We start from the raw sequence: 27615 nt of genomic DNA, 5'->3' as shown, positions 1-27615 counted from the left end.
ATCAAGGGAGGAAAGATGATAAAAATGATGATATCAAAACCCTCAAACCAGATTTCAATGTATTAACCAGGGGGATTAATTTTTTTGTTTACACTGGTACCTCAGGCTACAAACGCTTCCAGTCACAAACTCCGCTAAACTGGAAATAGTACCTCGGGTTGCAAACTTTGCCCCGGGATGAGAATGGCAATCGGGCGCCAGCAGCGCGCCAGCAGCGGTAGGCCCCACTAGCTAAAGCGCCCCTCAGGTTAAGAACATTTTTTGGTTAAGAACGGACCTCCGGAACGAATTACGTTCGTAACCTGAGGTACCACTGTATATCTCTTAATTTATAATCTGCAATTTGGGGAAATACTAAGGTATTAACGTATTTTCATCAAATAGAAGAATTAGGCAGTTATGTTTATGGCAGAATTTGCTGTATTTCATATGCAAAGGAGGATAAAGGAAAGAACAGGTAAATGGCTACCAAGACAGCCAGTCAACAAGGGGGTGGAGCCACCCTAAGGAAAATGTTTATAGGTAGATAAAGGACCCTCTGAGCTTAGATACCACGACAGTATTTGGAGTACTATTAGAGTTTTCAGGCAAATGTTAACTGGAGGGCTGTTTGATCAAGGAGAAGTAGAGCTGTGAGGATACTTTATCTCCTGATACATCTTTTGTCTTACCAACTTTATTCTGCAAAATAAATCTTTCTTATTTGTTCAACTTCTGCCTGAAGTTGACATTTACCTCACACACGCTAGATAACCCATGGTGGTTACAGAGTTTTACTGAGGGGGATCTGCTTCAGTAGGATTCAAATATCACTTATTTCTCTTGATTTGGAATGTTAAAGTTATTTTGGGAAATATACAAGTGATCTTTCAGCCCGGCATAGCAAGCATACAGTTGTGCTACCACAGGCAACAGACGTTTTGTTACAGTCTTGCACAGAAGTAAAGTGTCCAATGAGGAATTCTTCCACCTGAGTTTTTCAGGAGGTGTGGAACTGAAGCAGATATATTTTCCACAACCCGCATTTTTGGTTGAAAAATATCAACCTATACCCACTATTTGCCATTCCCTTGATATATTGTTCCTCAAGATGGTGGGTCACAAACACATTCAATTGCCAGCTGGGAACCCAATGAGTCTTAGTCAGAGACAACTGTAAATAGCTTTCATTATGATCCATATTCCATGCAAACCTCTTACTCTTGGCATCTTGTACATAGACAGGATGGTTGACATGTGGAGACATAAATCAGGTTTTGGCCCCCCAATCACAGCCTTTGGAGTCTCCTGAACATCACACTTGTAGTTGGGGAGGAGTCTTTCTTGGCTAGAGAGAAGTTCCATGGAAGCTTGGTAGGTCCAGCTTGCACTGAAATGGCTGTTATAGATGTGGAATCCCAGAGACATATTGGGCAATATTTGGGGATTTTCATTTATCTCTTTCACAGCAAATGCCAAAGCCAGGATATGCTGGTAGAGTTGTGTCATTGGTCTGTATGGAGAGCAACATAGTGCATAACAATTCACATTCACAAGCATAGAAAGTGTATGGATATATTGAAACACAAACCTGGATGTTTCACTACCCTGAACATCTAACTCCTGCCACCTGATAGGCGGCCTGGCCCTAATTGCTACTATTTCTGTTCTACGGAGGAGGAGGAGAAAGTCTGGTTAACAAAAGCTTATAATAAAATCACCTCTAAGTCCGAATGAATTACCACTTGGCCTTGATTAAAGTCAAATATTAAATAAGAAATCCTTAGCTCACCATGGTAAATGAGCAGAAAACCTTAACAAAGTGAATGGGGATGTTACTTTTTATACTGCCTTGCAAACTTTTGTTAGAAAAACTGAACATTGGTATAAGCCTACCGTATAAGAAGAAAAAGGTTATCACACACTGCAGAAGTGGGTTTGTGTTTTCAGGTCTGCCCTGATCTCTCAGAACTTTGTGGAAGGAAAAAGTTGGTAGGAATCATCATACACCTGTGGCCAATATTGTGAAAACATTTTGGAAAGTATGTATGTATCTCTGGCTCATAACATCAGTATTATTTAGATTAATACCATAATAATCAAGCCCTTCAAGATCCTATTAGGAGGAATTGCTATTGAGGCATCTCTTTATTAGCTGCAGCCGGCAAAATTCTTGTAAGGATCTTAGGAAACCGTCTCCTAACAATATCCAAGGCTACCCTTCCTGAATCCCAAAATGGTTTTTGACCTTCTAGGGGGACAGTGGACATGATTTTCACCACTTGACAGCTACAAGAAAAATGCAGAGAGCAAAACCAACCCCTGTATATGGCGTTTATTGACCTGACTAAGGCCTTTGACACTGTGAATCGTAATGCCCTGTGGACTGTCCTTCTGAAAATTGGCTGCCCAGATGAATTTGTGAACATCATTCATCTCCTCCATGATTATTTGACTGCAACAATTGCAGATAACCATGGCTCTCAAAGTGAACCATTCACAGTGGGATCAGGTGTTAAACAGGGTCATGTTATTGCCCCAACTCTATTTATTATTTCCATTGCCTTGATCCTATACACACAACATCCCAAAAACCAAAGTGCTTCACCGACAAGAACAAAACAACCTCTATGTACCGTCACTAATCAAACTCAGTGGTGTAATGTTGGAAAGTGTTGATCACTTCGCCTACCTGGGCAGTTATCTTTCCACAAGGGCTGACATTGATGCCAAAATCCTGCACCATCTGAGGTCTGCAAGTGCGCTTTCTCCTCCAGGGTGTTTGAGAACCGGGACATTTGCATGGAGAACAAAATGCTTGTTTACAAAGCAGTTGTACTACCAACCTCACTTTATTCTTGTGAAACAGAGACCACTTATAAATGCCATCTCCAATTCCTCGAAACATTCCATCAACGGTGTCTCTGAAATTTTCTACACATCGCTTGGGAAGACAGGCAAACTAATGTCAGTGTACTGGGTGAAGCAAAGATCACCAGTATCAAAGAAATGATTCTTCAAAATCAACTTTGTTGGACAGGTCATTTTGCCTGATTATCGTCTTCCAAAGCAACTACTCTATTCCAAACTTTAATATGGAAAGCACCATGCTGGTGGTCAACAAAAGAGGTTTAAAAACTCCCTTAAGGCCAAACTAAAAGAAAAAAAGGAGTATAAACACAGACAATTGGGAAATACTGGCTGGGAGAACAGCTTTTACCAAAGGTGTAAAGGACATTGAAGGCACTTGAACTTAGGACAGAAGTGAGAAACGTGCAAAGAGGAAGGCATATTTGGCAAACCCTCACCCTGACCAACTCCTGCCTGGAAATCTAGGTCCTCACTATGGAAGGACATGTGGATCCAGAATTGGTCTCCACAGTCACATACGGACTCACTGTTAAAACCATCTTCATGGAAGACAAATTTTACTCAGCTACAAGTGATCACCAAAGCAAGCAAATAGCCAAACAACAAGTTATGCACAGAAAACCATGATAAGGGTATTTCATAACTTTTCACCATTTATGTTAGCATAGAAACTTTTTGCTGCAATTGCAGCTCTACAGTGGCATCCCATGGAGTAAACAAAATATTTTAATTCACCAGGTGTTTTAACGTGAAACCAAGATTGTTTCTAAAAATTGTGCTTTATTCTTTTGTTGCTTCTGACTAAAAGTTTATTTAATCAGCTCCACAGATATTATGTTGGATTCAGGTCAGGGCTATTCAACACAGTTTGTGGCATTATATTCTGCATTAGATTATCTTTCTAACGATATACTGCAGAGGTTCATTCTAATTTAATACTTTTCTTATGAGCCATCAGCCCTTAGAAATACAACTTTTCGTAAAGTTTTCCACAATTTTGACCACTAGTGTAATGAGCATCACCTTCATCATATGTCAAATGCAGAAATATATTCATTACAGATATACAATACGGTTTTAAAGCAGACACACACACACACACACACACACACTTCCTTACAGAATGTCATCGAAGAGTTCAATTGTAGGAGGTTCATTGAAGGCTATGCTTGAAGTTATATAGATTTGAGACATAATACCAGCAATAACAACATCTCCAGGCTGGAAATATTTGTGAAGAATAGGAAGAGGGTCACTGATGGAACACGGAGCAACAGCAGCCTTGCACTCATCTGGAGGAAGCAGCACTGATGCCAACATCATGGAAAGTACCATCATGCACAGAGCATGGTAGGAGCAAGAGGAATTTTTTAGGCAACAATTCATCTCTTTGCACGTTGTCATCTGAGTGATACTAAGCAGCAAAGTCTCACTGGGATGGTTACGAAAGCCAGATTTTTTCAGAGAAAAGAATCAGTGACCAGTCTGACAGAGCCCTTGGTGTAAGGCCAAGCTCTGAACATCACAGGAGATATTAATAGTATCTCCCAGTCTTGATTCATATTTTTCATGCAGCTACTGGAACTCCCCAGAGAGTCAAAGAAATGATCATGATTTCTTTGATAATTAAAGGAGACTTAATCAGCTTCTCAGTGATTTAGGGGTGGGGAGCATGTTTATCACATCACAGCCAAAGTCTCAGCTGGTCCCCTTAGTAGGGAGAGCAATAAGTTTATGGAGAGTCAAACTTGGCCCTCTAGATGTTTTGTGACTACAACTCCCATCATCCCTGACCACTGGTCCTGTTAGCTAGGGATGGTGGGAATTGTAGTCCCCAAACATCTGGAGGGCCGAGTTTGCCTATGCCTGGCTAAAGCTTTATTGTAAACAACATGGTTGATCTTGTGATCTTATGGGGCACTTGATCTGAGAGGTGACCTGGATCCTCATCTCCCACATCCCCCGTGGGCCATAGGTGACATGGGGCTGGGGCAGCATACCTCTCCATCATCTGATATCACAGAGACATCAGAGAACCCATTTCCCCCACATGAATCATCAGCTGGTCCATGGGGCTGAAACTCAGCAAACATGGTGCTCTGCAAGCTCCTGCTAACAGCTGATCTTTGGGGCATCACAGTGCTACATATGGAGCTATGCAAGGCTGCTTGTTGGGGTTTCCATAGTTTCATGAACACAGCTTTGCAAGCCTGAACTATCAGAACATCATCAGCACTTGTAAAGCACTTTGCGCGGGGTTTTCTAGGGTTCTCCTCACAGCTGTTCTTCAGTCCAGCCACTCTGTATCCGCCCTACATGGAGAAGATAAACTCAGAGAACCTGGGTCTCATTTGTAGGCAGATGAGGACCAGCGGGTAACAAATGCCATTCAATTGTTTTGAAGCCCCACTTGGAAATGTGACAGCTTCACATTGTGAAGCCAGGTGGATGTGTACAGACATGTGTATCCACAGGTGGGTGATGGAAGAAAGCATTAAAAATGCAACCTCTCAATTGTCCATAATGTTCTGCCATGTTATACAGGCTTTTGCAGCTACATTCTGAGATCAGCAGCTTTTCTTGATTACACAATAAATAGATACAATATAGCTTTTACCTAAATGTATAAAGTATAGCCTTGGCAGAAGTTACGTGTTTCACACTGCTGAAGTGTCCCCATGAAGGTATATACCTTTAGCACCCTATGAATGGAAGATCAGTGTATTGGCAGGAAAACAAAGTGACAGAACAACTTTATGGAGTTAAAAATTGGTCTCAGCTTTATTTGCTACAGATGTAGGTTGGAGACTATTCCTAAGAATGAAAAGGATAAGAGTTGAGAAATCCAAGGAATTACATTTTCTGCTTTTCATTCAATTAATGCCAGCAAACAATGCAATAATTAAAACCATGAACACAAATTCATTCCTATTTGCTCCTCAGAATTAAGTGGTCTCTGCTGTTCAAGTCAGGCCTGAAAAGAAGTATGTACAATTAGATTATTCTGCAGACCACTTTCAGAACAGATTTACTTATGAAAAATGCTGTATAGAAATAGCCAAGGAGGCTATTTCAAAGAATGAAAAGGTTGAAAGAGCTGAGAAATAAAAGGAATGACTTTGTCTGGTTTTCTTCCAATAAATGCCAGCAAACAATGCAAAAATTAAAAGCATCAACACAAGGTGATTCCTATTTGCTCCTCAGAATTAAGTGGCCTCTGCTGTTCAAGTCGGGCCTCAGAAGAATTATGTACAATTTGGGGGAAAAGATACAACCCAGCAAACCTGCGCTGGAGGCCAAGATGCAAAAGACCTCCACAGCCACCATCTGCTTTCCTTTGGTGCTCAGATAAGAGGGAACAAAGGACAGCCAAACGCTGCAGAACACCAACATGCTGAAGGTGATGAACTTGGCTTCGTTGAAACTGTCCGGCAACCTCTTGGCCAGGAAAGCCATAGTGAAGCTGACCATGGCCAGGAAGCCCAGATAACCCAGGACAGAATAAAACATCACGACAGAACCTTCGTTGCATTCCACAATGATTTCCTCCATCAGAGAGTTCATGTCCACATCTGGGAATGGAGGAGCCGTACAGAGCCAAGCAGCACAAATGCTGGTTTGAACGGAGCAGCAACCAAGAAGCACAGAGTTTGTGAGAGATTTCCCCACCCATTTCCTCATCCTGGATCCTGGTTTGGTGGCCATGAAAGCCAGAACCACCGTGATGGTTTTGGCCAAGACACAAGACACAGCAATGGAGAAGATGATGCCAAAAGCAGCTTGTCGTAAAGAGCAGCTCACTGGGTGAGGCTGGCCAATGAAGAGCAAGGAGCAGAGGAAGCAGAGCAAGAGGGAAGTAAGCAGAGTGTAGGTGAGGTCCCGGTTGTTGGCTTTGACAATGGGAGTGTCCCCATTCCTAGAGAAGACGCCAAGTATCCAAGCTGTGACCAGAGAAAAGACCAGGGCTAAGAAAGCTAAAACAAACCCTAAAGGTTCTGCGTAGGAAAGAAAATGTTGGCGTTTGGGGATGCATTGATCTCTGTCCTTGTTTGGAAATTGGTCATCTTGGCATTGGAAACAATAATCCATATCTGAAAAAATCAAATGAGTAATATATGAGTTCCAACAAATAAGTTGGGGAAAGTATCAGAGATAAGTGGATATTAACAATAGTTTGTACAATTTTCAGTCACTATGCATAATCCACAATAGGCTCTACGTTTAGATGGGCCTGAAGTGCATGGATTTTTTAACTACTCTGTCCTTCATCTGGAGATAGTGATCAGAAACATTGGCTTTGGTTGTGCCCTTAGCTAGAGTTGGTCAGAACACTTAGTGGTACAATGTTCAAAATAGTAATAGTAATCCTACCTGTTTGATTTGAAATCATCCCATGTGGACATGAAGCACAATCATAGCAACAAAATGGCAACCCCTCCTTCTTTTTTCTGCTGTAGCCTGGCTGGCAGCGATCATTACACAAGGCAAGGGGCAGCACCTAACCATAAAAAGAGGAGAAAATGTAGCTCTCTCGTGCCTTCTAAACAACACCAAAATTTTAACCAAAAAGACATCAGCTGGCTGATTAACATTATTCCAGAAAGGCGTGTTGTATAAATAAATAAACTGTAATGTAAATATTGGGAGTGATGTTGAATTTTAAAGATGGAGGATGGAGAGAGGACAGAGAAAACAACAGACTTTGAAATACAGGGAGTTGACAAAGAAGGTAAAATAGGAAGCACATACATTAGGCTCAGAGAAGCACCACAAGACATTAAATCTTTGAAAACAGATGGGTAACGTATCCTCCCCTTGTCTTCTGAGATGTAAATCTCACTTGCGTCAGTATAATTTACTCCTACAATACCGCATTTTTAAAAATCCAATGGTCCCACCTGATTAAAAGATCTGTGCCATGTGATGGCTCCCTCATCCACGCTGAAGTCTACATTTTGTGAGTCTTGTGGAACTATCTTTCCTACTTTCACTCGGGAGAAGGTTTGGTTTGGAAAAGTAACCCAGTTAATAATATCAAATCCACCTGCTAATTCCCCATTCTCATCAAAGGACACTAAGTCACCAGCACTGTTGTTAAAGCACATACTCTTCAAGAACGAGTGCAGCTAGACAGAAAAAAACAAAGGCAAAGTTTTAAAAAGGAGAGCTGTTATGGATTTTAGAAACAAGAAGTATCCATCAATATTTTTCACACATTGGAAAGTAGTCCAAAACTGTGCCGTCTACAACATTTGAAACACATAAGTATTTCTAGTAATAACAGCTGGCCTGCCACTTGCATGAGGGTTCAGCTCTGGGGTCCGTGTGCAAAGGCAAAATGGTGCCATGTCAGGAAGCCCTGGAACTGCCCCTCCTGCAAGGTTTGAGAAGGGGCAAAGGAATGGGGGTAGCTCATGGTGGGCTTTCCCTGATCTCCATTTCTTTGTTTACTTTTCCCCACCAACGTAAAGTGACCGTAACTTGCAGTTCCAATACAATCAATGAATATCACTGGGAGCGAGTTAAAAAACAGACCAGGCAACCACATTTGAAAATAGCCTATTTAGTGCAGGAACAAATGCAGATTCTAGAAAATAGTTGGTGGACAGAATGGGTGGGCAGTCATGGGTAGAAACAACCTTAGTATTTTTAAACAAATTCTTAATTTTTCACAATTCTCCTTTCTCTTGATCAACTTTGCAAAGCTTTCTTTTGAACAGGAAATCTCACCTGCCAAGGTTGCAGTTTTGGAGGATCGAGCCCACCTCTGCCTGCCACCATTCTGCGTTTTGACCTGGATGAGTGCACCTGATGTAAAGAATGTGCAATGGCATAAACCGCATTATAGATACTGTAACTTTGGCCAGTCATGGTCATTTCAAAAATATGCCCAGGAAGGCTCTCCAGACTCTCATGGCCAGTGCAGGTCTTTGTGTTTTCCTTGTGCCCATTGGAAGCAGAAAATAAACAGTTGAATGCCTGTTGCCAAAAAGCCTGGAGGAACCCATCTCCATTTGGAGAGTTGGGGTTCAGGGTCTGAAGGAAGTCTTTAAATCCCTGGACTTCCTCTGTGTGAATTGCAAAAGACAAGGCACCATCAAAGACTTGTATGTCATAATACCTTTGCATTGTTTCTGAAGTGAAAGCCCACTGGGCTGTAAAAATCCACACGGTGCCTGTAGAGTTCTCTGCAATATCTTCAGCTAATGAATAGAAATATTGCATCCATTTCACAACTGTAATGGTCTGAGGTTCTGCACACAGAACCAATATGTTGACTTCTGAGGCCACCAGGAAAGAGGACTTGGCCCGAACGCGTTCTAAGAAACTGAAATTATCTAGACCTTGAGATAAGGCTGGTAGTTTTTCATTGAAAGCCGTACAGACTCCATGCTGAGAAAGCATTGGCACTAAGGTTTGCATAAAGGTCTCTCCATTTTCATCATCGGATGCCACAATTCCTACCCATGTCCACTGGAAATATAGAAGTAGCATAACAATCCCTGCATATTGATATTTCTCATTGGGCAATGTTCGGTAGAATGTCTGGGGCTGCAACTCTGGGTTTCTCACTGGAGCTAATACGCAGTAAGCAATCTGGAGGAAGAAATCAATCCCACAAGAATTGGAGAGTTCTAGCATATGGTTATAAATAAAGGCATCAAGTTTTTCTATACTTTGCGGTGATGTACACCACAAAAATCATTCAAGATCTGGACCTATACCTACTTGTTTTGTTACTTGGGAAGAAAGAAGTACAGCTCAACGGAAGTGTGGAGGGATTGTCAGTTCAGAAGCTGTTTTGTCCTTGGACATCATTGTCCATGTTTGAAAAAGAAAACGTTCTGACCTCCTGGTCCTGGCACAAAGAGTCCTTGAGAAAGAGTACTTTGCAGAATGCTGCTTTTATTCTTAAAAAGTCTTCTCCAACCACAACCGACAGCTTTATACATATCAAACGCAACCAGCTTTCTACCAACCCACACCACACACAATCAATGACCACTCTATACATACAGGTATAAGTAGGTAAAAGGTTGCATGAGTCATGAAGACTTTGCCGATTCATTGAATGTTGCTGACTCATACCGACTGGGTTCCTTTTATATTAAAGAAACAGCGGCCAATTTTAGGCCGTGACAATCATGGTATATTTCATGAGTGGGAAACCTGTGGTTCTACAGAACTTCCTGGACTCCTTGACCATTGAGCAAAAGTGGTTGGGGCTAGTGGATAAAATCAGGACAAGCAACTCCCTTGCTTAGTTGGAACCATTCTGATGAGACACAACTAGGGATAGGAGAGGAATTGAGTTCAATGAACATCTTAATAATTAAAAAAAAAACCCACCTGATTCACAATTCCTGAAACAATTGGTGAGCCAAAATGCAGCTGTCCTCTGACATTTGTACTACTCTGAATTTTGCAATTCACTTCTCCAACCAAAAGCAAAGCTTTATATTAAAATGACACTGGTCACAAAAGTGAATACATTAGTGAAAATAAAATCAAAAAATATATTACATTAGGAAAACCAGCTGGGAAATCTGTGGATTAGCCAGAACTGCTTAGGAGGAGCAGGGTTTCTCTGATCTCTTGCAGCTGGCCTTGGGCAGCTTCCTGGGAGCAGGAGGAGGACTCCTGCTGCTGCATTTGTGCTGGCCCAACCTCCCTGCTGCTTCCCAGTGACACAGGGGAGACAAAGTCTGGCAAGCACCAAAGCCCCTCTCCTCCAACCACTAGTGCATTGTTCCCCCAGATGTTTTGTATCATTTATATATTTTCCTCTCACACTTCCTTTTTCAGAAAAATGAACCAAAGTAAAAGAAAGCATTGTGAACCCAGAAGATAATTATTGTACCTGAGGCAGAAGAGCTTCACAGCCCCCACATTTACTATACCTGTGGAATCTTGTAGATGCTTAAGACAGTAGCCATGTGGAGGGAGATGTCAGAGTCAAGTCCCCCAATAAAAGCTACCATACTTTTCTTCTCACATTTGAAGTTGGGGACAATCCTTTCTGTGATGGACAGAAGTTTCAGGGTGTTCTGATAAGTCATCCTTGCATTTAAGTAGCTATCATAGATGTGAAACCCAAAGGTCATATTCGGTACGATATTAGGGTTCCCGTTTATTTCTTTGACAGCAAACACCAGGGAGAGAATATTCTGGTAGTACTTCAGTGTGTCACTAATAAAAGAGTTATACAGTGGTACCTTGGGTTACAGATGCTTCAGGTTACAGACTTCCCTACCCCAGAAATAGTACCACAGGATAAGAACTTTGCTTCAGGACGAGAACAGAAATCGTGTGGAGGCGGCGCAGCGGCAGGCCCCATTAGCTAACGTGCGACCTCAGGTTAAGAACAGTTAAGGGTTAAGAATGGACTTACAGAAAGAATGGACTTGCAGAAAGAATTAAGTTCTTAACCCGAGGTACCACTTTACTACGTGTCAGAGGTATTTTCCTCCTCTCCTTCTTAAGCACATTGGTAACTTTCTGGCTCTCTCTGGCAAATCCCAAAAGATTAAATAAAACAAATAAGTTAACAAACAAACAAACTATATATCCATTGTTTGTCTCGACAGTTGATAGTTGACCCCATGGACAATATTCAGTCAGCTTTAAGAATATTGCATCTAAAAAGCATTTAAATTTGTGCAGAGCATTCATATCCTGAAACTCACATATGTAAATTAATCTCTGATCTGCAGGTGTACCACTGGTGCCTAAAATTATGGATCTTCACATGCGGCTAAAACAAAGCGCCATTCCTCCTATGTTAATTTTGTGAAGGGGGACCTGTTTGCCACATCCTTCTCTTAACTCCTTATTTCCTTTCGGAGGCCAACGGACACTCACTGGAAGAGAAGTTCCCAAGTCAGAAATTCTGACTGGTGACTCTCAGATAATCAGTGCTTGGTGTAGGTGGGGAGTAGAGACCAGAGCACATCTGATGGAACAAATTCTATTCTTTCATAGTAACTGAGTTTCCCTCCTTCCCTCCTTCAAATAAAATTGTGGCTGTACAAAAAATACTGTAGCCAATGTTAGTCATACTCTTAGAAGGCCCATTAGGATTAATAGATCAGACTAAATTAGGTTTATTAATTTCAGTGGGTCTACTCTGCAAATAACTCAGTATCAATACTTTTTTTTACTCAATAGGGTTTACATTGTATAGCTTGTTTGGAGGTTCTAGCAGGGGAGCGCAGCTATCGTATACCCTTGACCGAAGAACGGTACACTCCTTCTATCTGGGATGGTCGTCCTCTTCCACCGAGCGCGCAGCTTGGGGAGGGACCCACATGGAGCGGTGAGGGAGGAAGGGGACACCCGCCTAGCCAGCCAGATCAGCCGAATCAACCCTGGCAATCAATGGGGTGACAGATGTTGCAGCCAGATCGCCCTCACATCCGCCTAACTCTGGTAAGGTACCATATAGCTGGAAACATGCTATAGTAGTCCCAATCTTTAAGAGAGGCCACCCAAATGTACCTTCCAATTATAGGCCTATTAGCCTGCTCTCAATAATTGGGAAACTATATGCCCATTTCCTCAGTAGCAAATTGACAACTTTTCTAAATGAACATAATATACTATCTGAAGCCCAGGCAGCTTTCCGTGAGAATCATTCAACAACAGACCACTGTCTAATGCTGTCCTTCCTAGCTGAGAGGTATACCAGACACCTACAGGGTAAACTCTTCGTGGCCTTTATGGACCTGAAATCAGCATTTGACTCCATCCCCAGATCCCAGCTATGGTCCAAACTGAGTCTGATCTTGCAGGACAAACGACTTCTCTTTCTTATAAAAGCCCTGTACAATGGAACCAAACTGCAGGTCCGATGTGGTCGACAGGGACAGCTATCGAACAGCATCGAGATGACTAGGGGGGTGAGACAGGGTTGTATTTTGGCCCCCACATTGTTCTGCCTATTCCTAAATGACCTAGAAGAGAACTTAATGGACCCAGATGGACACATTCCAAAAATAGGAATGAGAAGGACCCCTTTGTTGTTGTATGCTGATGACGCAGCCATCATCTCGCGTTCCAGGCCGGGCTTGAATTATCTGTTGAGGAAATTTTCTGATTACTGTTCTGGAAATGGTTTATCCATTAATTATGAAAAATCTAAAATCTTAGTCTTCGAAAGAAGATTCTCCCAGTCTAAATGGGTGCTGGATGGCCATAACCTCGAACAGGTAAAATACTTCAGTTACCTAGGGCTCACATTCCATCATACAAGATCTTGGAAGTACCATTGGCAAACCTCCCTTCAAAAGGCGGAGATTACAAAGCTAGCCATACATAAATTCTTCTTCACAAAGGGCGGCAAATATGTTCCAGCAGCCTTAAGGGTTTTCAACGCAAAGCCCGTTTCCCAACTCCTGTATGCAGCAAATGTCTGGCATAATGGGGACCTGCCAAAGCTAGATGGCTTTCAGGCAAAATTTATACGATCTCTGCTGCAGGTACCTAACTGCGTCCCCAACTCCGTACTTCTGTTGGAAGCTGGTGAATGCCCAATTTCAGCTAGAGCATGGTGGGCTGCCCTAAGACATTGGCTCAGGATTTCAGTGTTTAATCTAGGGAAGGGTCTGTACCAACATATCACCAATGAGGAATTTGTCAGCAAATGGCAGAAAACCATGGCTAAAAAAGCCACCTCTATTGGTCTGTCTCCCCCCCAACTGTATTACCTGGGCTATGAAGGCGCCCAAAAGGCTTTAAAGCAAAGATTATGGGACAATGCACACAGTGACTTGCGATCTCGGTCACACGCAGTCTGTAGTCCACTGGCAGCAGGAGTTCAATATGGGTATGTCTTTGAGTTAACACCTTACATCAAAAACCTGACAGTACCTAACTATCGAAGCCTTTTCACCAAGGCCAGACTGAATGTCTTCCCCTCTGCAGTGCTGGATGGTAGGTTGAGAGGAGTTCCCTACCAGGACAGACTTTGCTCGTGTGCTCAAGACATCGAGTCCATAAATCATATTTTGTTACATTGTGCGAAGTATGAGCAGGCCAGGGCTGAACTGATACCACCCTTGCTGGTGCCTTTCCTGGGAAAGTCAGAGGCTCACTATGTCAGGTTCCTACTGGAAGACCGGACAAAAGCTAGAACTTTGGCAGTGGCAAAGTTTTTATCGGTGGTTGAAAGAACAAATGAGCCCTATATTCCAAACAAAGTGCTTGATTAACCTGGAGGTAGGCTGTATGAACTCTGTATTGATTTGTAATGTTTTGTTGGTCTCTGGACCGTAATAAAGATTGTTGTTGTATAGCAGAGACTATAATCCAAATTCTATGTTATTCATATGTCACATTCATCTGTGACTGTCAGATTAAATGATAGTGATTGTGAATATGAAGATAAAGCTTTGCTGCAAAGGAACACAGATGTTAATGGTGTGAAAGGAAACACAGAGGGAGGATGAGGATGAAGTTGGGAGAAAGTGGTGAGAGCCATGGGATCAGGTGATGAGAAAGCAGAACAGGCAGAAGATAGAAAGCCCAAGAAGCAGAATAAAGCAACAAAGAAGAAGGTGACAAGATCACAATGTAAAAAGGAGAAAATATATGTTTAACATTCCTACTTGAAAAAAGTCACATGGAAACGTGTTCTGAGCATGCTAACGTATGTTTGGTGTAATTGTAGCATACATGAGCTCACCAAGGGTACGCTATGAAGGATAGAGTTTTTTCCTTACAGAAGTTCATCTATAAGCTTTGTGTTTGGGTGCTCATGGAAATCCATTTCTTCAAATAAAAAGCCGAAATAGGTAACAATTCCTCCAATGATTAGGTCCCCTCTCTGATAGTTCTGGTATGGAAGCTGGAAAGGCTCCATCATGGTGCATCTAGCAGAGTGTTCCTTGCTCTCAGTTGGAGGCAAATGTAGCCACAGGAAGAGAAGAATCTGCAACAGAAATGTTCCAACCATCTTGGGGCCAACAGGGATGTTGAAAGTCATATTTGTATCTCATCCTCCATAAACTGCATTGCAAGAACTCTCATTGAATGACTCTGGATTTTTTTGATAAAGGGAAAATGCCAATGATCTAATTCATGAAAACCTGCATGTTCAGAATTTCTCATGTGGGCTCTGATTGACACAGGATTTATTTTATATACACTTTCACACTCTGACATTGATTGTGTTCATGGACTGAAAAAGTGTACAGGGGATTTGGGAAGATGAATGATAAATCCCAGCAATTTGAGATAATTATTAGTTCCACAGTTATCTCCTTAGAGCATTGAGCTCTGTGACTTTTAGTAAGATCAAAATAATGATGCATTTTTGTTATTGAGTATTTCTCTTATAATTGCGAGTGTCACAGGCAAGCAAGCAGTCCAGCTGCAAACTCTTGATCTGAAGGGAACTTCCTAGTTTCCCCAACACTCTTCCTCAATCACACCTGCACTATTTCCCCCAGCTGTGCATGTGTCACCAATGAAGACATGATTTTCAGGATTTTGCACCACAGGGGTGTTTCCTTGTATACCAGTTAAGGGGAGAAAAGAAATAGGTAAAATAATGCAGGATCCAGTTGCAGGTGCAATAAAGAGTATGACATTTCCTTACAGAAAAGTCTAGCTTAGTTCTGTGGACATATTGTATCTTAATTTCAGTAAGGCTTTGGACAAAGTTACCCCCCCACACACCCAATCTTCTGAGTGGAATGAGGGAACTGTTAGGTGGATTTGTAGATGGTTGACGGATGGATCCCATTTTGTTGCAATACGGGAAATGTCTCAGGCCAGTTGTGCTCAAAGGCATTGCCACGGAATTAGTACTGATCCTCATCAGCGGCAGTGATGGAAATAATTAAGGTATTCACCGCTGCCCTAATTGTGTCCTCACACTTTCTCCCAAAGGAATTCTTCAAGCTGCTCCAGATCTTTTTTATCATTTACTTTTTAAGTCTTCAATTATTTGTTTATTTGTTGATTCTTTAATTTCAAGGGGCATGAATATCCTTAATTTCTAATGACATACATGTCAATAAAATAGCAATAACAGACACCAAAAATTACGAACATGATTAAGACTTCTGGATTATTTAAAACTGTCTTCTTATTAGCTGCTCCCTGCTGTTCAGCTCAGGCCTCAATAAAATAACATAGCATTTGGGGGAAAAGATGCAGCCCAGTAACCCACAACTGGAGGCCAAGATGGAGAAGATCTCCACAGCCACCATGTATTTGCCCTTGGTGCTCAAGTAAGTTGGAACAAAGGAGAGCCACACACTGCAAAAGACCAACATGCTGAAGGTGATGAATTTGGCTTCATTGAAACTGTCAGGCAACCTTCTAGCTAGGAAAGCCACTGTGAAGCTGACTATGGCCAGTAAACCCATGAATCCCAGGACACAATAAAACATGAAAGTGGAACCTTCATTACATTCTAGTATTATTTCTTCAGTCATTGAGTGCATGTCAACGTCTGGGAAAGGAGGAGAGGTTGCCAGCCATATGCTGCAGATTGTGGCTTGAATAAGGGAGCAGGAAAGAACAATTGGGGTGCCCAATGGCTTCCCTACCCAGTTCCTCATTCGGGACCCTGGTTTGGTGGCCATGAAAGCTAGAACCACAATGGCAGTTTTGGCCAAGATGCAAGAAATTGCCACTGAGAAGATCAAGCCAAAAGCAGTTTGTCGAAGGAGGCAGGTGACTTCCTCAGGCTGGCCAATGAAGAGCAGAGCACAAAGGAAGGAGAGCAGGAGGAAAAGGAGGAGAATATAAGTGAGGTTGCGGTTGTTGGCTTTAACTATGGGAGTATCTCTGTGCTTTGTGAATATTTGAAGCACCAAAGCTGTGATGCAGGAAAAGAAGAGGGCAAACGTGGCCAAACTGATCCCCAACGGTTCTCCATAAGACAAGAATGTTCTGTCTTTGGGGAGGCAGCCATCCTGTTCATTGTTTGCATATTGATCTCCAGGGCATTCTGAACAGTCGTCCATGTCTGAAAAAGAAAATGGAAGAAACAAATCTTATTTTTAAAAAAGTTATTCTGTCCCCAGATTGTCACAATGCATCTAAGAGATGCCAGAATGTATATTGGCTACTTCCATACTGTTTTCCCACTAGAGAAAGGAGCTTCTGATGCACAGGTAAAATTAAAGCGTGTGATGCATTCCTTACCCTCCTTGTTTGAGATCTTCCCTTCTGGACACGGAAGGCAATCATAGCAGCAGAATGGCTTTCCTTCCTTCTTGTTCTTTCTATAACCTACATGACAATTCTCATTACACAGAGAAGTAGGTTGTGCCTGTTCATAAATGAAAGAAGGAAATCGTTTGGAAGTTTGCATCTCACTGACCTATCTTCTAATACTAAACATGACGGTTAAGCAATAGATCTTAAATCCAGCTCTAATTGTAGCATTGGAACTTTGGAGCTTCCTATAGGTTTTCTGTTTTTTCTGAAGATGATCTTAAATTCAGCGCTAATGGTAGCATTGGAGCTTCTAAAGTCCAGTACCTTTGACTTTATGAAAACCATATTGGTAAGTATTTGAACTTCTTCAGAGATTAGCATGCCAATATCTTATCAAATTAGAAAATGTTCAGGTGAAAGCTTATTGGGTTGTAATCTCATGAATATTGAAATTGCTCCAGTGTTTTTGACTTGCAGTTGCAATAGAAATTATTGAAATTCTGCCCCGTTGAGGTAGTCTAACCACTGTTCCTTTAACTTGGAACTTGCGAACTATGCTTCCAATGGTTTCTCTGGCAACATTCAGTGCATTTGTTTTCTTTTTGTATACTTGTTTCTTTTTTGAGAAGGGCGATGATCTCTTGTCTTACCTTCTTGGACCATTCTACTGACTTAGAAATATGGCTAACATACAGCAACATTTGACATTCAGCAAACCCCTTGCAAGTTCATGTATTTCATGTATTAGATAGAGCTAGAAATAAGATAGCTTTCCTTTTATCAGTGCTACAGCCTGGTATTTCCTTCACAGATCAAGTCTGATTCTGATAACGGATGATTCAATATGTTGCAATGAGGCAGTTTTGGTACACTGAGCAAAAAACTAGAGAAAATCCAGAACAACTTCTTACCTGGTTGAACCAGGTGGGCCACATGATACCATCATCATGAATGGTTAACCTCTTTTCTGGGGGAGCTTGTGGGTCCATTGTTCCAACTTTGACTCTCAGAAAGGACTGATTTGGGAATGTGACCCAATTTATTATATCCAATCCAGCTACTAATTCCCCATTTTGGTCAAAGAAAACTTCTTCCCCAACACTATTATTAAATGAAACACTTCCCAGAAAGTGGTGGAGCTAAGTTTGAAGAGGAAAAAGGCAATTAATGAAGATGCCAAAAATAATTAAATATTAATAATATTCGTACAAATAGAGTGCTTATCTTTAGCATTTAAGACCTATAGTTTGTGGTCCATTTAAAAGCTGTGTTTCTTTTAAAGTTAGTGTTTTTCTTTCTCTGTTTTTAATGAGTCTCTTCTTCAAAAATGGATGGAGCTAAAAAGGAAAAAGGAATTAATGAGCAGTGCTGCTTTCTAGAAAAAGAGGTGCTGGAACTCATCACAAACACCTCCCTCATTCCCTTGGAATAGCAATGGTGCCCCCCTGAGAGGGGAGAGAACTGAGCTCCCCTGAGTTCTGGCTGAAAAAAGCCCTGTAGTAATGTTCATTGTGAAGGTAAGATGTGGTTCTTTTGAGAATTACAATTAGTCTTAGCCTAAATTTCATAGAACTTCACAAAAATATTAGACAGGACATTCCTTCAGATAGGTGGATAAGCTGTGTAGATAAGCTGCTCATCCCTTTCCAGGGATACAGGGCTGCCTTTGTACAAATAGTGGTATCATTATATCGTGTACATAGCCATCTATAGCCATATTTTGCTATTCCAAGTACAAGTTTAAAGTGATGGCAGATTTTCATCCATTATGTTATCCTAACCATTAAGTGGATAGCCACTTCCTCCCTGAGAGGAAAGAGGAATGAGTTTCCCCTACTGACAGAGGTATTCAAGAAAAGTCCCCCCTTTGGCTGAGCTCCAGAGTTGATTACAGACATCTGTATTAACTGGAAGACAACATTACCTGCCATGGCTGTTGATCTGTAAGTTCCCATCTTGCTATACCTGCCATTGCTCTGCAATTTAATTTGGTGGACTGCATGGTGTGCAAAGCATGTGCCAAAATATAGATTGCATTGTAGATGCTGTAGCTGTGGGCTGTCATGCTCATTTCAAAAACAGACCCAGGAAGGCTCTCAATATTCTCCTCCCCAGTGCAGAGTTTGTCATCTTTCTTCTCTGAAGCAGGGTCAGGGAAACCACAATTAAATGCCTCTTCCCAGAAAACCCTGAGAAAGCCATCTTCTTTTTCCACGGTAGGCTTTCTCATCTGAATAAATTTCTGGAATCCTGGAAGATCCTTAGAGTGAACTGCAAAGGACAGAGCCCCATGGAGGAATGTGATGTCCCAACCTCTTTGAAAGGGAAATGAGGTGAAATCCATCTGGGCTATCATAATCCAGATTTTTCTATTTCCTTGTATTGGCACATCGTTCATTTCTGCAAGCCTGGGTAGCGTTCTCATTCCCATAATTGTATGAATTTCACCATGTACAACCACAGCATGGGCAGTACTTCCCACAATAATGTTCAATGTTTTCGAACCTTGTTCCACCATTTCATCAAACTTACTAGAAGAGGTATCCTTAGGGAAACTTCCTATAAAATCAAAGCAGATACCCTTCTGGGCAAACATGGGGAGAATATTTTGTACAAATCTCTCTCCAGTGTCATCATGGAGTTTAAAAAGCACACCAATCCACATCCAACGGAAATGCAGCAGTAACTGGAGGATCCCCTCATATTGCTGAGTCCCATCTGGGAATATCCAGTGGGTGAAAAGGGCTTGAATGTCATTAGTCATCACAGGAGAAGAGCCATAGATGAGCTGAAAAGGGTCATTGTTAAAATCAAGGGAGGAAAGATGATAACAAATGCTGATATCAAAATACCAATTAGACTCAAAACCAGATTTCAATCTCTATTTAATTGGTATATATTAACCAGGGGGATTCAGCTTTTTGTTTATTTCTGTTAACTTAGAATTTGTGGTTTGGGGAAATACTTGGATATTAATGTCTCTACATCAAATAGAACAATTATGCAGTTATGTTTGTGGCAGAATTTGAACCCTTCATATCTAAAGGAGGATAAAGGAAAGAACAGGTAAATAAATGCTTGTTCACAGAAAACCCTGATAATGACCGCTCCCCGCTTAAAACAGGGGGCGCCCTTTGTGTGGACATGTGCAGCCCCTGGATCTGGAGCGGCTCCAACAGCATAGGCTAGGCTTTGCCTTCCCTCAGGTGGGATACCTGGAGGTCTCCGCCTACCTCAGTCAGTTGACCAATCCCACCTGGGGGAAGAGTTGCCAAGGAGACCAGGCCAGGTAGGAGAGGGATTATCTGCCCACACAATAGAGGGAGGATCTTACCTGGGAATCCTCACTTGGCTCCAGAGCTTCTCCCACCCTACCCACCCTCAGTTAATGTCTTATTTTGCAGGTTAACTTTTCTTCACAGGTATGCGGGCGCTGCTACGTTAAGGTCGCTGTTAAAGGGCCGGAAAGGAATTTCCCTGCATTGGCAGGTTTCGCCTTTCCTGTAGCAAAACGTCACAACTTTGGCGGTATCAGGCCTTGGGCAGAATCCTTTAGTCCATCTTCCTCTTTGCGGCGGCGATACCAGGGTTCCCCGTTAAAGGGGTTTCTGAAGGGAGGCTTTGACCGTACGCCGAAAGGTCGTCATTGCTCTCCCCTGCGGCGGCGGCGTAACGGGGGCGGCTATCTCTGCTTGAACATATGTTCCCCAGAGCCGGCCCATCCCCCCACACACACTGGATAACCCTGATGCTCCCTAGGTCCTCAGCTGGGGACTGGGGAGGGAGAACGCCCAATGCCTGAGCCAAGGTCTACCCACATTTGAAATTTAATAAAGTTGTGGCCAATTTAATCCCATAGCACGTTGTCTTGAGTCGTTATTCCACATGACGGGGGGACCGCGCGGGATCTGGGGACTCCGCCTGTCCACGCAAAGCTTTCCCCCCGCTCCCAATGTAAGTTTTCTCATTAGAATGCATTCTGGCATCCTAAATGATTCCTTGAGTTAACTGCAAAGGATAGAGAACCACGGAGGAAAACTATTTCCCACCACCTTTGCATGGGAAATGATATGAACTCCACCTGGACTGTTCTAATTTCCAACTTTTGCCTTGGTTTGTTCAGGGGGAATCTTCTGTTTCTGCAATATTGGGCATCCTTCTCATCACCAAATGCTGTGACTTTCAACATTCACAATCACTTGGTGTGCTTCCCAAAACAACTACGATCATTTTAGATCCATTCTGCACAATGTCTTGGAATTCACCAGAAAAACAATGTTAGTTTATGGACTTTTTCTATAAAATCAGACACAGGAACATTTTTTTGTACCAATAGCCCTAGATTGTCACCCATCAGATAAACCACATCCATGTGAAATTTAACTGTTGCTGAGCTCCAGGTGAGAACATTTGGTTGATAAAACCAGCTTGGATGTTTTCATTCATTACAGGGTCAGACCCATACATGAGCCAAATATGATATTTCTAAAAAGCGAGAGGAACATTTATACGATAAGGTGATGTGAAACATCATTTAAATGCAAATCCAGATTTCAGTTTTAATTTGATCAACCTTCATTAATCTGAAGGTGTAACAGACAGCAGAGCCAGACCAGAGCCTGGGGATGCAGTGCCTCAGAATTCCACCAGAGGGCTGGTGCATCTCTCTGATTGGCTACCAAAGCAGGCAGTAAGAAAGAGGGTGGAGCCAGCAGTGTGAGAGGGAAAGTAAAAGGAGACGTTTCTGGAAGAGAGGGATCAGATGGTTTAGCTGATAGTTTTATTGGAGAGAGAAGACTTGGTTCTGAGCTGTGCGTAACATCCACCCTGAGGAAAATGTCTATAGCTAGAGAATGGAGCCTCTGGGCTTAGATAGCATGACACTGTGTAGAGTATTGTAAGAGTTTTCAGACAAGAGTTAACTGGAGAGCTGAGTTTGTTGAAGGAGAAGTAGAATTGTGGAGATACCAGGTGCACCAACTGCTAGGGGCCGAGGAGGTTTCGCCCCCACCAATGTACTTTTTTGGAGGGCTGAGCCCTCTCAATGTTCAAGGGGCATTCAGCTCCAAATCGCATCACAGATATGACGTCAGGGTGTTGGGCCCCCTCAATCCTCGTAAGAAGATGGCACCTCTGCAGGATCCCATCTGCTTGGGTCTCCTTCCAGTCAGGAGGGGAGAGATCTCCCAGAAAGAGAAGACACCCAAACCTGTCAAGAGGGCTGGGGATCCCCTGGGGCTGTTGTGCTATTTGGAGAACCTCAGGAGTGGGATTGATAGAAGATGGGGAAACTGACAGAAATACTACCTTGTATAAGAACCAAAGTCTGAAACTGTAACACCTATGCAAAGAGGTTTAAGAAACTGAAGTAATGAAAAATGGAAATGAGCTGATTGTTTACCAGTTGTAACATCAAGCTGAAAATAAGCAACTGCCATTTTAAATAAGCTGTACGTTCACTACCTTGTTTTGAAGCCCATAACATACATTAAATTGAATATTAATAAGTTAACTGTTTCCTGAAAGAACTTTATCTCCTGATGCATCTTTTGTCTTACCAGCTTTATTCTGCAAAATAAATCTTTCTTATTTGTTCAACTTCTACCTGAAGTTGACCTTTGCTTCACACACGCTAGATAACCCATGGTTTTACAGAGGGGGATCTGCTTCAAAAGGATTCAAATATCACTTATTTCTCTTGATTTGGAATGTTAAAGTTATCTTGGGAAATATATAAGTGATTTTTCAGCAGGCATAGCAAACATGCAGTTGTGCTACCACAGGCAGCAGACGTTTTGTTACAGTCCTACACAGGAGTAAAGTCTCCAGTGAGGAATTCTTCCTGCTGAGTTTTTAAGGATGTGTGGTACTGAAGCAGACATATTTTCCACAACCTGCATTTTTGGTTGATAAATACCAACCTATGCCCACTATTTGCCATTCCCTCGATATTTTATTCCGCAAGATGTTGAATCACAAAAACAATTACAAGCATGCAACCCAATGAGTCTTAGTCATAGACAACTGTAAACGGCTTTATTGATGATCCATGTTCCATGCAAACCTCTTACCCTTGGCATCTTGTACATAGACAGGATGGTTGACATGTGGAGACATAAATCAGAGTTTGGCCCCCCAATGACCGCCTTTGGAGTCTCCTGAACATCACACTTGTAGTTGGGGAGGAGTCTTTCTTGGCTAGAAAGAAGGTCCATGGAGGCTTGGTAGGTCCAGCTTGGACTGAAATGGCTGTTATAGATGTGGAAACCCAAAGACATATTGGGCAAGATTTGGGGATCTTCATTTATCTCTTTTACAGCAAATGCCAAAGCCAGGATATGCTGGTAGAGTGGTGTCACTGGCCTGTATGGAGAGCGACATAGTGCGTAACAGTTCACCTTCACAAAAATGGATTCCCACAGTGAAGGAAAGTGTGTAGATATATTGAAACACAACCTTGGATGTTTTGCTACCCTGAACATCTAACTCCTGCCATGTCATAGGTGGCCTGGCCCTGATTGCTACTAGTTCTGTTCTACAGAGGAGGAAGAGAAAGTCTGTTTACCAAAAGCTTATAATAAAATCACCTCTAAGTCTGAATGAATTACCACATTGCTTGGATTAAAGTCAAATAAGAAATAAGAAATCCTTAGCTCACCATGGTAAATGAGCAGAAAGCCTTAACAAAGTGAATGGGGATGTTACTTTTTATGCTGCCTTGCAAACTTTTTTAAAAAATTGAACACTGGTACAGTATAAGCCTACCATATAAGAAGAAACATGCTATCACACACTGCAGTAGTGAGTTTGAGATATGAGATCTGTCGCCATGTCTCATAAACACCAGAACAATGCGGAAACGAAAGGGTAGTAGTAATTATCATAGACTCATGGCCAGTACTGTGAAAACATTTTGGGAAGTATTTCTGTATCTCAGGCTCATAACATCAGTACTTTTTATATTAATACCATAAATATATATATATCATTAGAATGATAATATCATGCAGAATATAATGCAACAGTGTTGAATTATCCTTACTCTATCAAAGGTTATAGCCAAATACTCACTTGCTGGATCATCACCTTGTCATGTTGAGTGGGCTTGCATGTTCCTATGAGCAAAGCCTGGTGAGCAAAGCCATTGGGAGTCTCGTACTCCCTGCAGGGTCACCCAAGGCAGTAAGGTCAAAAGGAAGGAGCTAGACAAAGAATGATCCAAGGAAACCAAGGCACAAAATGAACACTCAAGCCCTTCAAGATCCTATTAAGTGGGATTGCTATCAATGTATCTCTTTATTAGCTGTGGACGGCAAAATTCTTGCAGGAATTTTAGCAAACCATCTCCTAACAATGTCCTAGGCTACCCTTCCTGAATCCCAAAATGGTTTTCAATGTTCTAGGGGGACAGTGGACATGATTTTCACTGCTTGACAGCTTCAAGAAAAAATGCAGAGAGCAAAACTAACCCCTGTATATGGCGTTTATTGACCTGACTAAGGCCTTTAACACTGTAAATTGTAATGCCGTGTGAACTGTCCTTCTGAAAATTGACTGGCCAGTTTAATTTTTGAACATCATTCAGCTCCTCCATGATAATTTGACAGCAACAACTGCAGATAACCATGGCTCTCAAAGTGAACCATTCACAGTGGGGTCAGTTGTTAAACAGGGTTGTGTTATCTCCCCAGCTCTATTAATTATTTTCATTGCCAAGTTCCTACACTTTGTCAAAGGGAAACTCCCCAATGAGTAGAAATCATATATCAAACAGATGGAAAGTTCTTTAATCTGATTAGGCTGAAAGCAAAGGGTAAGGTTACCATAACTTCCATCATACAGTTTCAATATCCTGATGACAACGTGGTGTGTGCGCACACTTACAGAATGACCTGTAAACAATGCTAAATATCTTCACAGAAGCTTACAAAAAGCTTGGTCTATCACTCCAAAAAATTAACACATCACTTGGGAAGACAGGCGAACTAATGCCAGTGTACTGGAAGAAGCAAAGATCACTGGTGTTGAAGCAAAGCCACTCCCAAACTAAGGAGGGGGGGTGGCGGGCTCACGCCCCCATCCACATTCTTGCGGGGCTGGCGCCAGCCCTGTGGGACTCAGGGATCCCCATTAGTATTCATTTCCGGCAGCGCCAGCCAATGGGCTGGCGCTGGGGGCGGGCCCACCTGAGGGCACTTAAGGTCAGGGCAGCCTGGGCTCGCCCCTTTTCCTCCTCTGCAGCAGAATTAACCTAAATTCTGGTGTCCGGTGTCTTTATTTATTCCATCTGTGGGAGGGGTGGGTATCGCCATGCAATGATTCTTCAACATTAACTTCGTTGGACTGGTCGTGTTGCCTGATTATCATCTTCCAAAGCAACTACTCTATTCCAAACTTTAAAATGGAAAGCAGCATGCTGGTGGTCAACAAAAGAGGTTTGAAGACTCTCTCAAGGCAAATTTAAAAAAATGTAGTATAAACACAGACAATTGAGAAATACCGGCCTGTGAGTGCTCAGATTGGAAAACAGCCTTTACCAAATGTGCCATGGACTTTGAAGACACTCGAACTCAGGACGAAAGGGAGAAATGTGCTAAAAGGAAGGCACGTTTGGCAAACGCTCACCATGATCAACTCACACCCAGAAACCTATGGAAGGATGTGTGGATTCAGAATTGGCCTCCACAGTCACTTACGAACCCACTGTTAAGACCATCATTATGGAAGGCAATCTTACTCAGCTATGAGTGATCGCCAAAGGAAGCAAATAGCCAAATAAAAAAAGTTATGCACAGAAAACCATAATAAAGGGTATTTCATAACTTTTCACAATTTCTGTTAGTGTAGATACTTTTTATTGTAATTGCAGTCCTACGATTGCATCCCCTGGAGTAAACCAAATATTTTAATTCACCAGGTCTTTTAATGAGAAACCAAGATTGTATGTTTCTAAAAATTGTGCTATATTCCCCGGATGCTTCTGACTAAAAAGTTTATTCAATCAGCTCCACAGATATTCTGTTGGATTCAGGTCAGGGCTATTCAACACAGTTTGTGGCATTATATTCTGCATTAGATTAACTTTCTAATGATATACTGTAGAAGTGCATTCTAATGGCATACAGTTCTTATAAGCCGTCAAACCTTAGAAATAACGGCTTTTCTTAAAGTTTTCCACAATTTTGACCACTAGTGTAATGAGCATCACCTTCATCATATGTCAGATGCAGAAATTACTGATACAGTATACGATATGGTTATTAAACACACACACACACACACACTTCCTTACAGAATGTCATCGAAGAGTTCAGGTGTAGGAGGTTCATCGAAGGCTATGCTTGAAGTTATATAGATTTGAGACATAATGCCAGCAATAACAACATCTCCAGACTGGTAATATTTGTGAAGAATAGGAAGAGGGTCACGGATGGAACACGGAGCAACTGCAGCCTTGCACTCATCTGGAGGAAGCAGCACTGACGCCAACATCATGGAAAGTACCATCCTGCACAGAGCATGGTAGGAGCAAGAGGAATTTTTTAGGCGCCAATTCATCTCTTTGCACGTTGTCATCTGAGTGATACTGAGCAGCAAAGTCTCACCGGAATGGTTACGAAAGCTAGATTTTTGCAGGAAATAGAATCAGTGACCAGTCTGACAGAGCCGTTGGTGTAAGGCCAAGCTCTGAACATCACAGGAGATATTAATAGTATCTGCAAGTCTTGATTCATAGTTTTCATGCAGCTACTGGAACTCCCCAGGGAGTCAATGGAATAATCGTGATTTCTTTGATAATTGCAGGAGACTTAATCAGCTTCTCAGTGATTTAAGGGTGGGGAGCATGTTTATCACATTACAGCCAAAGTCTCAGCTGGTCCCCTTAGTAGGGAGAGCAATAAGTTTATGGAGAGTCAAAATAAAAAAGAAAACTACTTAATAAGAAAATACATAGTACAAGAATAACTGCTTTTCAGCTTTCCATTACACTATCCCGGAAGAATGTGCCTCTGGTAGTGAATTTTCCCCAGGATGTGAGCGGAAGTCGCGTGCTGGCGGTGCATGCGCAGCGGGAGGCCCCATTAGCGAAAGCGTGCCTCAGGTTAAGAATGGTTTCTAGATAAGAACGGACCTCTGGAACAAATTAAATTAGTAACCGGAGGTGCCACTGTATGTCCAAAGGGGGATGCTGTAGTATTCTTCACATCATGAATATTCTTAATTCCACTATTCTAAAGATTGTCGGCTGTGGCTTTTTAACTAAATCAACCTCCACCAACTTTTGAGGCCTAAAACCAGGCATAGGCAAACTCAGCCCTCCAGATGTTTTGGGACTACAACTCCCATCATCCCAGTGGTCAGGGATGATGGGAGTAATAGTCCCAAAACATCTGGAGGGCTGAGTTTGCCTATGCCTGGCTAAAGCTTTATTGTAAACAACATGGTTGATCTTGTGATCTTATGAGGCACTTGATCTGAGAGGTGACCTGGATCCTCATCTCCCACATCCCCTGTGGGCCATAGATGACATGAAGATGGGGCAGCATACCTCTCCATCATCCGAGATCACAGAGACGTCAGAGGACCCATTTT

The 27615-nt window shown here is 42.1% G+C and overlaps 1 protein-coding gene across 1 annotated transcript; it reads right to left on the bottom strand.

Annotated features, from left to right (window-relative positions):
• Positions 1-15926: 15926 nt before the first annotated feature.
• LOC309358903 (vomeronasal type-2 receptor 26-like) lies at positions 15927-17176 on the bottom strand (the record flags this gene model as incomplete). The annotated part of the gene is made up of 2 exons (XM_081892170.1): positions 15927-16828; positions 17008-17176. The coding sequence occupies 2 exons, from the start codon at positions 17174-17176 to the stop codon at positions 15927-15929; spliced, it is 1071 nt and encodes a 356-aa protein (XP_081748296.1).
• Between the last annotated feature and the right edge of the window lie 10439 nt (positions 17177-27615).

The sequence above is a fragment of the Podarcis melisellensis genome (assembly GCF_964234715.1).
Source record: "Podarcis melisellensis genome assembly, chromosome: 16".
NCBI classification, from domain to species: Eukaryota; Metazoa; Chordata; class Lepidosauria; order Squamata; family Lacertidae; genus Podarcis; species Podarcis melisellensis.
The sequence above is the reverse complement of the archived record's forward strand: the minus strand, read 5'-3'. Positions and strand labels throughout refer to the sequence as shown.